The 16,069-nt window shown below is 43.0% G+C and overlaps 1 protein-coding gene across 1 annotated transcript in view; it reads left to right on the forward strand.

Annotated features, from left to right (window-relative positions):
* Positions 1–16,069, forward strand: part of LOC114644108 (dynein axonemal heavy chain 5-like) — a 424,175-nt gene that overhangs the window by 111,632 nt on the left and 296,474 nt on the right. The window contains 4 exon segments of the mRNA XM_051928807.1: positions 893–973; positions 1,071–1,475; positions 5,545–5,663; positions 13,375–13,511. Coding sequence (XP_051784767.1) covers positions 893–973; positions 1,071–1,475; positions 5,545–5,663; positions 13,375–13,511 — 742 coding nt within the window.

The raw sequence follows: 16,069 nt of genomic DNA on the forward strand, positions 1-16,069 counted from the left end.
ACAGTGTCTTTCAAATCTATCAATCTATTTATTTTTAGAGCCTTTCATATCTATCTATCTATCTATCTATCTATCTATCTATCTATCTATCTATCTATCTATCTATCTATCTATCTATCTATCTATCTATCTATCTATCTATCTATCTATCTATCTATCTATCTATCGCCTTTTAATGTCTGTTTATCTGTTACGTACTAAACACACTTGAGCTGATCGTGAATACAATTAAAGCCACACAGGATGACAATTCTATAAAATGGCTTTTTCTTAGCTAAACTAACACAGAAAGGAGAGCAAGAATGAGGAGAAGGAAACAAAAATAGCAGATGCCATTGAACTGGTATTCTTTATCAGGTAGTCCAGTTCTACTACTGGTGACACGCGTTTTGCCAGTGTCGGTGGTCTCTCTCTCTCTTCCAGGGCACTCTGCTTTGCCATTCAGCTCTTCACTGCCCCGTTCCTAACTCCTCCACTTACTTTATTTTCTCCACCATCCTGCCAGCCTGAGGTTTTCTGTTCCTCTTGTTGGTGGTCCATCTGACCACAGCATTTGTTATCAGGTTGGACATTGACCTTTGCCAGTATAACCATTAAAGTCTTTCCTATCCTTTTTTCCATTGTAGTTGTTCTGTTGTTGCTTGTGAAGTATTTTGAGTTTCGCTGTTATATCAAAATGTCTTACAGAGTTTAATGTTGCTGCTATTTATTTAAAGCTGTTCTTGTTAATCTGAGTGACTTGTAATTTCGGCTGAGGTGTTTATCGCATTGCTTATCCTTATACATTTGGAGTTAAAGTTCCATGTTTTTGAACAGAGCTTATTCCTAACTGGCATTATAACCAATAATCATTAATAAAACTGGATAACACTAAAACTGACTGTGTCTTCAGGAACCAAATGACAAGGTGAAGGAGTTTGTGCAGACCAACCCGTCCCTGTCTGAGTTCAGCGCCCACATTTCCTCCTACACGGTATGTGTTTGCTGGCTCCCTGATTTTGCTGTGTAATGTTGTACCATAAGATATCGTGGGAAGTAATTATGAAACTGTGGTGTCTATTTGTGTTCAGAAACTGGAGACTCAGATCAACGACCTGCCTCCATTTTACACTCTTGGGTCCGTGCAACTTCAGACGGAGCCACTGAAGTTGGCGCTGACCCAGGAGTGCCGCCACTGGAAGAGAGCTTTTGGGGTCTCCTTGAACAAGAAGGCCTCCAGCGACATGGAAGAGATCTACACCTTCATTGACGCACTCAGTAAAAGGCTCCACCGGCCCATCAAAGACCTTGAGGATGTCCGTGATGCCATGGCTGCCTTGAGGGAAATTCGAGATGCTGAGATTCGAATTGACATGACCATCACTCCTGTTGAAGAGTCCTACTCACTGCTCAACAAGCACGAGCTGCTGTTTCAAGATGGCAACACGGAGAGGGTGGACGGCTTAGCTTACGCCTGGAAGAACCTCAATGCTCAGGTCAGTGATGGCTTGTGGTAGTGAGTCTGTGATGGGCTGGTTTTAGTTATAGGCAACTCCTCCAAGGCCAACGTCCAGTGATCATTAATTCAAGAACAATTGTCAATGTCCGCAGCTATTAACATGTTATTTTATTCTATTTTACTGTATTGTGAAACAAAGTCAGCATGAACATTCTTTTTAATTGTTCTGGCCTTGTATATCGGTTGTAGCTTCAAAAAAGGTATGCATTAATATTGATTCTGAAAAAGAAAAACACTCGAAGTGTGAGATCTTTCCGGAAAAAATCCAGCCATTGTTAATATAACGAGAACGGTTTGTGCGACATCTATTTAACCAAGGAGAGTGGACCGCAATGGGCCTGCGTGAACAATGATGACTTCATTGGACTAGACGCCACTGAGTGAGCGCATGTGTGGCCGTTGCATTCAACTCTCGCAGAGTTACAGGAATGGAGGTCGGCCCAAAGATAGCTACCCCTGAAAGAGCGTAACCTAAATCAACTTGCTTTATTCTATGAACACTTGTTAGTAATTGCCTAATGTCTGTTAAAATCAAGACAACTTCGACTAAGTAATAGTGAATATTTGTATTTCAATCATTACTTATGTTTAATTGCAGAAAGAAAAAAACAAAAAAACAGTTCTATGAGGAACGTACGACCGGAACGATTCAAATCGGGGTAGGGCTGCCAACTCTCTTTCTCTGGAAATGAGGACATTTGGGTCGAAAAATGAGGACTTTTGAGAACGCCTTTCCCTAGGATGCCATAATAAGCCTTTATACTGTTTTATGGATTTTTAAAATGTCTAGGGGGCTTTGCCCGCTGCTCGCTTTGCTTGCCAACCCCCGGGCCTCTTTGCAGTTCTGCCGCTCGCGTACGGTGATGCGGATGTACAGTTTAAACAGATTTTTATTTTCTTGAGGATTGTTACATAGGCATTAACACAACGTATAACTGCCCGTGATTGAATTTCGTTTCTTTCTCTCTATTAAATAAAATTACTTTTTCGAATGTTTGGCTCTGAGATTTGCTAATTGTCTTTGCAAAAGGTCGTCTAACTGGAAACTGTTAATGTTTTAATACGAATGGCATATCAAGATCTCCTTTGGTGTCTAACGTAATCCGTGGAAGATGTACTACATTACCTTTCTTGGATACATCCTTCTTTCAACAGTAATTCATGCATTGTAAGACCGGACATTGTTAACGGTTGTCGATATTCTTCGTGATATTGTAAGTTGTTGTTTTCATCTTCCGCACCAACCGTTTCAGCAGAATCTGTTGAGACGCATTTAACCAATTTGCCGGGTAACTGATTGACATTTTTGCCGTTAATTTGTTTGACTTCATCGTTTCTCGGTGCTAGTGTTGTCCGTGTACTCATTTTTTATGTTGATAACCCTTTATCATGAAATTCTTCAATAAGATTTTGGACATAAAACGTCTTCTTTAATTGGGAACTTAAAGTGAGGAAAACGTTACAATGTATAAGAGCTGAGAACACAGGAACTGTGTCTTACAAAAGCATTCACACGAATGAGAGGCGAGAGGATTGTGATCTTGTTTGAAAATGTTTGTGTGGAGGGCGTGACTTGAAAAAATCTCATGGCCAAAGTCTCGTCTCGCGGGACTTGAAAAAATCTCTCTTCTTAAAAAGTCTCGTCTCCAAAAAGTCTTGTCGCATCGAAGGATTTTTTTTATATAATAGAGAGATATAAACTTTTCGTAGCAGTTTATCTCTACAACTATGATATGATGGCCACAATCACAGTCACTGACAAACTAATAACCCTGTTAAATATTTTGAATACATCAAGCCTCTTAAATTAACAGACGTCACTCCTTCCATTCTTATTTGGACAGCTTAACTGTCGTAAACCTGTAAAAAAGCAATACACATGGTAAATTCACTTCTAGTAAAATAAAAATAATTTCTCTCTTTTCAATTTAGTTTATTTGCATTTATCTACATTCTTTTATATTTTTCCACTGAAGCTCTTTTTCTCAGTTAATCTGAGTTCTTGGATAAATATAAATAAAAATCTTTACACGGCCTGCTACTGAAATTGAATCTTGGGAGCATCGGCCAATTCATCAAATCCATTCTGCCTTTTCGAAAACTTTTTGTTCGAGTCGTCTGTGAACTTTCACTTTCTTTTCGGCATAACAGGTATTCGTGAATTTATGTAAATGGAAAAATAATGAAAATATTATTAAGTTACTTGAAGAAGTGACTTATTGCTTGATCAACTTTTAACTAAAAAGATATTGCATTATATAACAGCATAAATGTGTAATTTGTTTTAATTGACTGAAACTTTAATAGTTGATTCATTCATTTGCAATTATTAATCCATTTTGGAACAATGTGTGGTAGTAACGATATTTTCCATTAAAATATTACAAAGTAATACTTACTTGCACTTAAATATGATGGACTGCACCTGGATGTGTGATATTTCTTGTTTAACCAAGCTGCTGAAAGAAGAATCGAAAATAAGATCTTACATAGAAAAAACGTGAAATTGAAATTTTGATTTTGAATAAACTCACTTAGTTACGGTGAATTAAGATTACAAATAATTAAGGAAAGGAACAACATTTATAATGAACTCTACTCGACAAGAAGACAAGTTCAAAAGATGAAGTGAAAAAACCAAGTTGGACAGACGTCGACTATTCTCGTCGATATCTGCGTTGTTTACTACTGGAATAGGAGTGAAGATTCCTGGGAAAAAAGTGTGCGCACTATTTCTGCAAATGCTGATTGGTGTACAGCTTTCAATTTTTACTAATGATAAGGATATGGAGAATGTCAAATTTTAGGAGACAAAATTTCAGACATTTTCAAAATTTTATAAATTCCTCCCAGACAGTCAATGGCACATTAAAAATGAGGATGGTTGGCAGCCCTAAATCGGGCTCACACAGCAAACTTTGCTTTGGATGGCTTTGCTGTCTTTGTCTTCTTAAGCCTGGTGTGATGCTTACGAGCGTATGAACGGTAAATAGCAAAAATGCTTTTTAAAATCTGGTCCTTTAGAAGGTCCCTTTGATGGCTTCTTTATCTCAGAAGTTGCATCAGCTGATGTCAAACCACTAACTAGTTCTCATAGTCTGGCTGATTGTTAGTTAGGTTACTTTTAGCTAACCATGTAACATGGTATCCTTAAAGTCACAAGCCTCCATTTTATGTATTCTTGCCAGCATATACACACTGGTTAGATTATTCAAGCTTATAAATATACACACAGTGAGCAAATTATTACTGCAATTTGTTTTTGCATAAAAACTATTTGCATTTCATTGTGAGATGAGTCCACCATGTCAGATGGCCTTGTTTTCGAATCTTCCCCCTGCAGAAGGTTAAGACCCCGCATACAGTACATCTCATATCCCAAACTTAGGCTAATGTGCAGACATGTTCTCATTAATGACCTTATTAACAATTTTTTAAAAATTAGTTAATAGATGAATACATTTTTAACATCATGGAGGAATCATAAGTTGATGTCTATATACGCTCAGTGAGGAAATTATTAAGAACACCCGTACAGTTGACGCTCTGTGCATTTATCCAGTCAGCCAATCATGTGGCAGCAAAGCAATGCTGTCAAACAGCTGAAAAAATGTGTACATTAATATTTTATGAGTTCACAATCTAAGCCAATAAAAAATAAAGTGTAAAACAGGACACACACAGCAGTAAAGAGTTGGCATACCACCTTGGTGACTCTGCGTAATTGAAGGCCTAAATCAACAAAATAATAATAATAAATAAATACGCAACAATTGTGGGGATGGCTTCACAGACACAAGTTCATCACAGAACTGCCTCAAGATGGCCGATTTCCGGGTTATGAGGTCACTAGGCAGGAAGGGGAGGGTCCAGGCATACGGACACGGAAGTGACATCAAAGATGGAGTGGATCTCAAACTTCCTTTCTGCAGAGGAAGGATAAGAGAAGGCCTTAGTATACAGCGCCCACCCCTGTCTCCCATCTGCACGTGCCAACATGACAACAGATAATCTGAAATGTAATTTGTATTTCATCTCCTTTTTAGGTTTTGCAAACTCAGAATTTTCTAGTCAAAATCCAGCCTTCCATGAAAGCCGACCTGCTTGTTGGGGTTCAGAGTTTCCAGACCGAAGTCCAGTCCTTTTATACTGGTTACGATCAAAGGTAAAAGGCAATTACTTGTACATATTTATACCTCGAAATGTCTAAAGCAAAATGAATCAGTCAGGATGAAAACTGATGCTGAATTACAGAAAGTATTGGGTTGCAGGAGCTTGTCTTTCATTCATCTCTCTCTCTCTCTCTCTCTCTCTCTCTATATATATATATATATATATATATATATATATATATATACGAGGGGGGACCCATAAATAACCGGAAATATTTTTAAAACATGTTTAATTTAATTTTCTGTACAAACTACAATTAGTTTCCTTCAAAGTACTCTCCATTGGCGGAAATACACTTATCTAACTGTTTGTTCCACTGTTCGAAACATTTTTTAAATTCGTCTGAAGTAATGCCCATTAATGCTCTGGTCGTTTCTTGTTTTACCTCTTCGACGTCAGCAAAACGCCTTCCTTTCAAGTCTTTTTTCATCCGAGGGAACAAAAAGAAATCACACGGAGCTAAATCCGGTGAGTAGGGTGGGTGGTTCAGGGTTGTCATACCGTTTCAATAACAATAGTTTCTGCAACACTTTTTTCAAGAAGAAAACAAAATTTCACTGCTGCGCGTTGCTCACGATAATCGGCCATCGTAAAATAACGACGCTTGCACAAAACTAATTTTACAAAAAAATTCACTGACCACAAGCACAACCTTCCAGACTGATGGCACTTGGCAGACTGAGTTGTGAGGAGTGTAACTAGATCGCCCTATCGGCCCAACCACGTACTACAAGTACCAACCTAACAACAACAAAATTCCGCTTATTTTTGGGTCCCCCCTCGTATATATTGTCACAAAGACGAGACATACTCAAATAAAGGTTTGGGGCAGCCACCCGTATAATCTGGAAACCTGGCTGCAAAAGTCGTTTTATGAGAAAAACAGCACTGGTGTACATACAGCTGAGTCCAAAACAAGACTGAGGAATTAGGACAAAGGGCAGGGTTTTAAAGGGGGAGACAGGAAGTGAGGTCATAAGGATCAGGGACGTGTTCGTTCTCCATTGGTTCAGGCCCGGACGTGACGTCAGAGGGGCCGGAGCCAGTAAGGACTCCTTCCATTGGCTCGGTCCCAGAAATGATGTCACGAGAGCCAGGTGGAATCTCCCGGGAATGGTCTGCAAGGCAAGAAAGAAAAAGAGTCGGTGCACTCTGCCACCTCCCGGCATATCTCAGAACTGCTGTCACTCAAGCCCTTTAGCAGCCTCCCATGCACACGTGTGTGACTATATATATATATATCCTCTTTAATAAAACCCCTGTGTGCATCCAGTGTTCGTGTGTGTGTGTCTTCTGGTGAAGTGCGCATGTGCGGGGCACGGTGTGACGCTTTGAGCAGATGCTTCAAAGGCCGCCTGATGTGTCACACAAGACAGAGAGGTTGGGACCTATAAAATATCGCGCGGTCGATTCAATCGGATTTCTGTAAAAGAGGTAAGACTTAAAACAAAAGGCACGAAAAATCCAAACGGGTACTGAGACATGGAGACCAGCTTGTCCAAAGAGGTGGGATTAGTGTGTGTTGTTGTGCAAGTGTTCACTCTGAGGATGTCAGATTTGCGATTAAGAAGCCTGGCCCGGTAAAGTGTAAAGTGTCAGTCGTTGAAGGGGTTTTCCTAAATATACGAATTTTCATGATATTACAATAGGATGACTTTTAAAAGTAGATTTATTTTCGCGCACATAAAATCCATTGCTGGGGAGATGCCACACATACAATAATCAGCTGCACGCCAGCATGGATTAATATACTTGGCTGGGGAACTGCACAGTACTTGCTGGAGAGACGCCACAAGCACGATTATCAACTGCACGCCACACATTACATCAGTTGCTGGGGAGAATCTGCTGATTGCCCACTGCTGTGACAGAAAATTAAACACATATTACGGACATCAAAGCCAGTATTACTGTCAGAGAAAATTACAGGCATTTTACGGAAATACAAACCAGTATTACTGCGAGAGAAAATTAAAGGCACACAATACAGTCACGCATATTACAGCCACATACAAGCCAGTATTACTGTAACAGAAAATATTACAGATGTACAAGCCTATATTACTGTGACTATCTAGTAACAACATGCCACCTAAAAAAGAAGAAAAAGAAAATGAGCGTCAGAAAAATGCTAAAAGAGAAAAACTCAGAAGAGCAAATAGATTTATAGAAGAAAAGGAAAATGAGCGTAAAAAAATTATCAAAGAGAATGCACTACTGTTGTAGGACCCGTTATTGTAACAGGCTTAATGTCTAGTAAATATAATATAATATATATATATATATGGAAGAGAAGGTCTGTGATACAGTTTGCATATTTAGCTCCTGGACATAAACCCAGCATATGCTAACTTAAGAAGAACATGTTCATAATAAATAAAACTTTACAACCAATACCCCCCCCTCCTGAACACACTGACTTAGCTCCCCACCCCCCCACACCTAATTTTTGTTGACTGTATATTGCCTTTGATTCTTCTAAGTCTAAGCATTATCCACTGATGAAGACCCCTGGTAGAGGCTGAATGCTGAGGAATAAAAACTACTTTATGATACGTGATTCATTTTCTCCCTTTGTGGATCTCCAGCTGCAAATATATATATATAAAAATCCAGCGTCTGTCTGTCTGTCTGTCTGTCTGTCTGTCTGTCTGTCTGTCTGTCTGTCTGTCTGTCTGTCCACTTTTCACGGAGAACTAATTAACGAATTTGAATCTGGGTTTTTTTCTATAATTTGCTTAAACATTGCGGTTGAATTTGTGACTTCTCTCATTACGCCATGTATCATAGTTCGCTTGCGGTACTGATTTATTTGCGTGAATCCGAGAATCACACAGTGGACCGAGGGGGGGGCGGCGGCCAGCCTTGTGGTGTTCCTTACCTCCACTTAGCTAGCAAACGAGAGAACTACTTAATGGTTTTAGATTGGGTTTTCTTTGTATAATTTGCTTGAACATTCCGGTTGATTTCGCTCATTGCGCATCATAGTTCGTTTGTATGAGAAATAAATTCACGCTAACCCGACACAGAGGCTGCGGGTCGAGAGGAGGGGGACGCGTGATTTCAGGAGTGGGGAGCTGGGCAGGGCCCCTCCTCACTGTCCTGTTTCACTACTACACGGGCGGAGCTGCGGGGGACGACTAGTATTTCATATTTTTGAATTCCACCTGCGAAATTATAGAATACTATGTGCCTTAAATCTATGTTAGGATGCACACGAGTACGAGATAAAGTCAAAATTAACAAATTCAGTTCCCTCTGAAAAAGATTGACGATTGAAAGGAAAGACCTTGATAACCTTTAAGAAGACTCTGGATGAGATGCTGGGAGAGCTTAGCGATTAGCTAAACGAATGGAGTTGATGGACAGAACGCTCTTCTCTCGTTTGTCCAATTTCTTATGTTCTTAGTGTTAGTTCTTACGACTGGGCGAGTGAGGCCAATTTGTTTGGTTTTGTTTTACACTGAAGACATGACTACGATGAATATGAGATAAGAGTTGAAGACAACAGCTTTAATTTCCTGGTTTAGATGTTTAGATGTGTTACTGATGCTGGTCTTTACTGCTGGCAATTGCTTCAACAGCCAGCTAACATGGAGGACTCTTCTCAGAGCAAAATGTAATACAGTTGTGTGCCAATTTATGTCAAGACGAGTTAAGGCAATTCATACCTACAATTGAGGAAAACAATAGGCAGCAATTTCTTAGAAATTACCAAAATCAGACACAGTACAGTAATAAATCTTTTCTTCTTCTTTTTCGTCTTCTTTTTATTACTATTATTATTATTTCACAGGGTCTCATATGTTTTCTGACTCTCTGGGGGTCCTTCAAGGTTTGTTATGATTGGCGCCACTCCGCATGGCCAATTCTTATGTACTGTGAACAAGGAGTCTCAAAGCGCATAAAAATCCAAAAAATGCCAACTACAGAGGGATATCATCAGCTGGTGATAAGGGCAAACACAGAATCATAAAATAGATTTATTTTTCACAAATGTGTTGTGAATGAATGAACTCAAAAAGGCATAAAGGAGTGTGGGGAGGAACATGGCACTAAGTATGGACAAAGATGTCAGAGACAAATCAAGGCAGCTTGACCCCTAGCAAAGGAATAGAGAAAGTGTTATTTAATCTTGACTTTATTAATCCATGTCAGGGTCATTGGGATCGGTTCGCAGCCGAGTGTGAAGCGGCTGGGATGAGAATCAGCACCTCCAAATCCGAGACCATGGTCCTCAGGTGGAAAAGGGTGGAGTGCCCTCTCAGGGTTGGTAGCGAGATCCTGCCCCAAGTGGAGGAGTTCAAGTATCTCGGGGTCTTGTTCACGAGTGAGGGAAGAATGGAGCATGAGATCGACAGGCGGATCGGTGCGGCATCCGCAGTAATGCGGAGTCTGCATCGGTCTGTCGTGGTGAAAAAGGAGCTGAGCCGCAAGGCGAAGCTCTCAATTTACCAGTCAATCTATGTTCCTATCCTCACCTATGGTCATGAGCTATGGGTTGTGACCGAAAGAACGAGATCGCGAATACAAGCGGCTGAAATGAGTTTCCTCCGCAGGGTGTCTGGGCTTTCCCTTAAAGATAGGGTGAGAAGCTCAATCATCCGGGAGGGGCTCAGAGTAGAGCCGCTGCTCCTCCGCATCGAGAGGAGTCAGATGAGGTGGCTCTGGCATCTGTTCGGAATGCCTCCTGGACGCCTCCCTGGTGAGGTGTTCTGGGCACGTCCAACCGGGAGGAGGCCCCGGGGAAGACCCAGGACACGCTGGAGGGACTATGTCTCTCGACTGGCCTGGGAACGCCTTGGGATTCTCCCGGAAGAGCTAGAAGAAGCGGCCGGGGAGAGGGATGTATGGGCATCTCTGCTCAAGCTGCTGCCCCCGCAACCCGACCTCGGATAAGCGGGAGACAATGGATGGATGGATGGGTCATTGGGAAGTATAGATAGATAGATATGAAAGGCACTATATGATAGATACTTTATTAATCCCAAGGGGAAATTCCCCTACTCCAGCAGCACCTTACTGATACAAAAAACAAAATTAAATTAAAGATTGATAATAATGCAGGTAAAAAACAGACAATACCTTTGTATAATGTTAACGTTTACCCCCCTGGGTGGAATTGAAGAGTCGCATAGTGTGAGGGAGGAACAATCTCCTGAGTCTGTCAGTGAAGCTGCTCCTCTGTCTGGAGATGATCCTGTTCAGTGGATGCAGTGGATTCTCCATAATTAACAGGAGTCTGCTGAGCGCCCGTCGCTCTGCCACAGATGTCAAACTGTCCAGCTCCGTGTCTACAATAGAGCCAGCCTTCCTCACCAGTTTGTCCAGGCGTGAGGCGTCTCTCTTCTTAATGCTACCTCTCCAGCACACCACCGCGTAGAAGAGTGCGCTCTCCACAACCGTCGGATAGAACATCTGCAGCATCTTATTGCAGATGTTGAAGGATGCCAGCCTTCTAAGGAAGTATAGTCAGCTCTGTCCTTTCTTACACAGAGCATCAGTATTGGCAGTCCAGTCCAATTTATCATCCAGCTGCACTCCCAGGTATTTATAGGTCTGCACCCTCTGCACACAGTCACCTCTGATGATCACGGGGTCCATGAGGGGTCTGGGCCTCCTAAAATCCACCACCAGCTCCTTGGTTTTGCTGGTGTTCAGGTGTAGGTGGTTTGAGTCGCACCATTTAACAAAGTCCTTGATTAGGTTCTTATACTCCTCCTCCTGCCCACTCCTGATGCAGCCCACGATAGCAGTGTCATCATTGAACTTTTGCACATGGCAGGACTGCAAGTTGTATTGGAAGTCTGATGTATATAGGCTGAACAGGACCGGAGAAAGTACAGTCCCCTGCTGCACTCCTGTGCTGCTCACCACAATGTCAGACGTGCAGTTCCCGAGACGCACATACTGAGGTCTGTCTGTAAGATAGTCCACGATCCATGCCACCAGGTATGAATCTACTCCCATCTCTGTCAGCTTGTCCCTAAGGAGCAGAGGTTGGATGGTGTTGAAGGCGCTAGAGAAGTCCAGAAAAATAATTCTTACAGCATCACTGCCTCTGTCTAAGTGAGATAGTGATCGGTGTAGCATATAGATGATGGCATCCTCCTCTCCCACCTTCTCCTGATATGCAAACTGCAGAGGGTCGAGGGCGTGTTGAACCTGTGGCCTCAGGTGGTGAAGCAGCAGCCTCTCCATGGTCTTCATCACATGTAATGTCAGAGCAACAGGCCGGAAGTCATTCAGCTCACTAGGACGTGATACCTTTGAGACTGGGGTGATGCAAGATGTTTTCCAAAGCCTCGGGACTCTCCCCTGTTCCAGGCTCAGGTTGAAGATGCGCCGTAGAGGACCCCCCAGCTCTGATGCACAGGCCTTCAGCAGTCGTGGCGATACTCCATCTGGACCCGCTGCTTTGCTGGCATGAAGTCTCCTCAGCTCTCTGCTCACTTGCGCTGTTGTAATTATGGGTGGGGATGTCTCTCCTATGCTGGTATCAGCAGAAGGATGTGTGGAGGGTGCAGTACTCCGAGGTGAGAGTGAGAGTGGTTTAGGGTGGTCAAACCTGTTAAAGAAGATGTTCATTTGGTTTGCTCTCTTCACGTCTCTCTCGATGGTGGTACCCCGCTTCGAGCTGCAGCCAGTGATGATCTTCATCCCATCCCACACTTCCTTCATGTTGTTATTCTGCAACTTCTGCTCAAGCTTTCTCCTGTACTGCTCCTTCGCCGCCCTGAGCTGGACTCGGAGTTCCTTCTGCACGCGCTTGAGCTCATGCTGATCACCCCTTTTCTTCTGGTTCAAAAGGCCCTTGATGTCACTTTTAATCCATGGCTTGTTGTTAGCATAGCAGCGTACAGTTCTTACTGGAACTACAATGTCCATACAGAAGTTGATGTAGTCAGTAGTGCAGTCAACAACCTCCTCAATGTTCTCACTATGTGATCCCTGCAGGATATCCCAGTCTGTAGTTCCAAAACATCCTCTCAGAGCCTTCTCTGCCTCAGGGGACCACTTCCTGAATGATTGTGTGGTTGTAGGTAGGACACTCACTTTTGGTTTGTAGTGAGGCTGAAACAGAACCAGGTTATGATCTGCTTTCCCAAGCGCAGAAGTGCTCCAGGTGCTTGATCACCTGTGGCTAATTGCACTTCTGGGTGGGGCTGCAGAGATGTCCAGGTGGGTTCCTGGCTCCATGCAGCACCCCCTAGTGGCCCACCCAGCTCTCCACAACCCTGTGGGAACTCCATCTCCCATGAAACCCTGCAGGAAACTGAGGCACCATCGTCAGCCAGGGAGGCTGCCACCAAGCGTCCCCGGGGAGGTAGTGAGATGTCCATAGCTGCTCCCCTGAAACATATACAGAAGGGGCGTCCTGTCACGATAGATAGATAGATAGATAGATAGATAGATAGATAGATAGATAGATAGATAGATAGATAGATAGATAGATAGATAGATAGATAGATAGATAGATAGATAGATAGATAGATAGATAGATAGATAGATACTTTATTAATCCGCAAGGGGAAATTCACATACTCCCATATATATATATATTTATATAATATATATACACCATACCATAATGAAACAAAAAAAAGATTATTCCATTGCTCAATGGACATCAGTTTTTTTTTATTCAATGGCTCTGATGTGCTGAACATCACCGATCTCCTTGTTGTTTTTTTCTCATACAGAGGTCCAGGTGTAGAAGGCATACATCCTAGGGAAGCCAATGACCGGCTACAAATCTTTCAAACTCAGTTTGATGAACTTTGGAGAAAATATGTCACTTATTCTGGTGGAGAAGAACTCTTTGGCCTTCCTGTTAAAGGTAAGCTGGCCAGGCTCCGGCTTGTTATTGTTATTAGATTGATGTCTGATGATCTCTAAGCAGGATATTTGAGGTAAGTGTGTGTCTTTGTATGTCGGTAATCAGGGGCTTTCTAAACAAGACAGATGTTACTCCCTGTGTCCAGCAGGTGGTGCTGGCCCCTTGGGAATCTGTTCATTTAGAATTGTGGCTCACATGAATTCATCAACAGTAGCCACAGCGGAGATATTAAGATGAGAAAAAGATGACCCCAAAGAAAGGATATATTTAACTTTCTTTAAAATGTTCATTCTAATTCCACATGTACGCTTCCACTAATGCAATTCTTTCTTGCAACGAATACTGCATGTCATTCATTTTGGCTGCATTAGTATGCACTGACCACTTCAGTACACTGCCACCACAAAAGTGGTTTCCAGGGGTCAGACAACAAGGAAACAAAGGCAGATGACACAACCGCAGCCGCCTTTCAGGTGACAGATGAGACGGGAGTCGTTTTGGTGGGGGTGGGCCACTTTTTTGTGGGCCACCCTGTGTGTATATATATAAATATATATATATATAATAACAAAAGGCGCTATATTGGCGTCTGACCCGACACAGACTCATACCGGAGACACGTATAAAACCAAAGAACTTTTATTTTTCTTTACCTGTGGGGCACGTCTTCCCCATGTCCCACAGGCACAACACAGTCCAAAAACAGACCACCACAACAGAAACACTCTTCCTCTTTGCATCACCACTCCTCCCGGCAAGCGTAGTCCTCCTCCTCCTCCCGACTCAGGCTCCTTGAGTGGTGGCTGCTGGCTCCTTTTATAGTCCGCCCAGAAGTGCTCCAGGTGGTTGACTGCCGAGTTCCAGCTGCACTTCCAGGTGTGGCGAATACACTGCTCATAAGGGGTCAGGAGTCCCAACTGCAGCACCCTCTGGCGGCACCTGTGGGACCCAACAGGGCTGCACCAAACTCCAATTCCCATGGAGCCCTGCGGGAACCCGAGGCACTGCTCCAACCCAGGGGGGCTGCCATCTAGTGTCCAGAGGGAAGTATTGTAAAGTCCATCACTGCTCCCCTTGACCAAATACAAAGGGGCGTCCCGGCCGGTCCACCACAATATATAATATTGAAATGATGAAAGATGAACATGACAGGATCAAGAACAAATGGAAGAGGTACTTTGAAAAGCTGTTAAATGAAGAAATCCAAGGGTATGAAGGGCTAATAGCAAGAATGGGAAGCGAGGAAGTAAAGGAGGACCTGAAAAGAATGAAAAATGGAAAGGCAACAGGACTGGATGAAATAACAGCAGAGGTATGGAAGAGTTTAGGAGAAGAGGGAGTAGATGTGTTCTGGGATCGAATGCAGAAGATCTATGAATAGGAGAGAATACAAGAGGAGTGGAGGAACAGTGGGGTTGTACATTTATAAAGAGAAGGGCGACATTCAGGATTGTGGAAACTACATGAAGCTAGTGTCACACACAATGAAAATTTGAGAAAGGATTATAGAGAGAAGACTCAAAGAAGAGACCACCATAGGAGAGGTGCAGTGTGGTTTAATGCCAGGGAGAGGACCAACTGATGTCAGCTCATAGAGAAGCATTCAGGTAAACAGATTTGCATTTGGTGTTCATTGATTTGGAGAAGTGTGATGGTCCGGGTTTGGCTCCTTATTCCCTCTTCCAATTTGGGATCCTCTCCTACCCAACACCGTCGGCAATGTGACCGGATGAGCTGGTCCATGGGGACAAATCATACTGAGCAAGGGGATGGTGCAAAAGGTGCAAGTGCTTTTATTCAAAAAAACAAATCCAAACAAAACATTGTCCGACTCAAGTGCAGAGCTCCAAAATGTCCATAAGTAATCCATAAAAAGATAAAAATCCCAAATTTTTAAAACAAGGCTAAAACAAGACTAAAATCCTGCAGCAGACATTGGGGGACACACCAGCCAAAGACAGCTCACCCAAGGTGTGCTCAGCTGGAGAGAAACTTCAGCCATCGCGGTCCTCACACTACCGACCCCCATCTTGGCTGCCAGACCACTTGGGGTCAGTTGTCCTCCCGTCTTCCTTCTCACACATGCAGTCGTCCCTTGGACCCTTAGGGCAGACTCCTCCACGATCGAACCACATCATCGGTGGGCGTGATCTGTCTCCCTCGAGTGCCGATTCTTCGCTCCACATGGGACCCCTGACTGTGCTGACCTCTCTCTTTTTCAGCTGGCTGGGTCATCCTCTTTTTTTCGCTTTCTCTTTTACCATCCCCTGTTTCTTTATGCCAGCCCATTTTTTTTATGGCTCCATGGGTGCAGTGCCTCAATCACGCACCACAGAACGCCAATGAAGCAATTTTGAAAGATCACACCATCACGTGCAGGCGCGACTCGCCCCAATTACCTCTTCAACTCCCAGCGGCTACACAGATTGCACCCATCTAGACTGACACGGCCAAATGGATTATTTAAAAACTGGCCTCTCATTCAGAGCCGTGGACCTGCTACACCACAAGAAGGCTTATGATCGAGTGCCATGTCAAGAGGTCTGGAGGTGCAGGAG

Source organism: Erpetoichthys calabaricus, chromosome 6, assembly GCF_900747795.2.
Source record: "Erpetoichthys calabaricus chromosome 6, fErpCal1.3, whole genome shotgun sequence".
In the NCBI taxonomy this organism is placed as follows: Eukaryota; Metazoa; Chordata; class Cladistia; order Polypteriformes; family Polypteridae; genus Erpetoichthys; species Erpetoichthys calabaricus.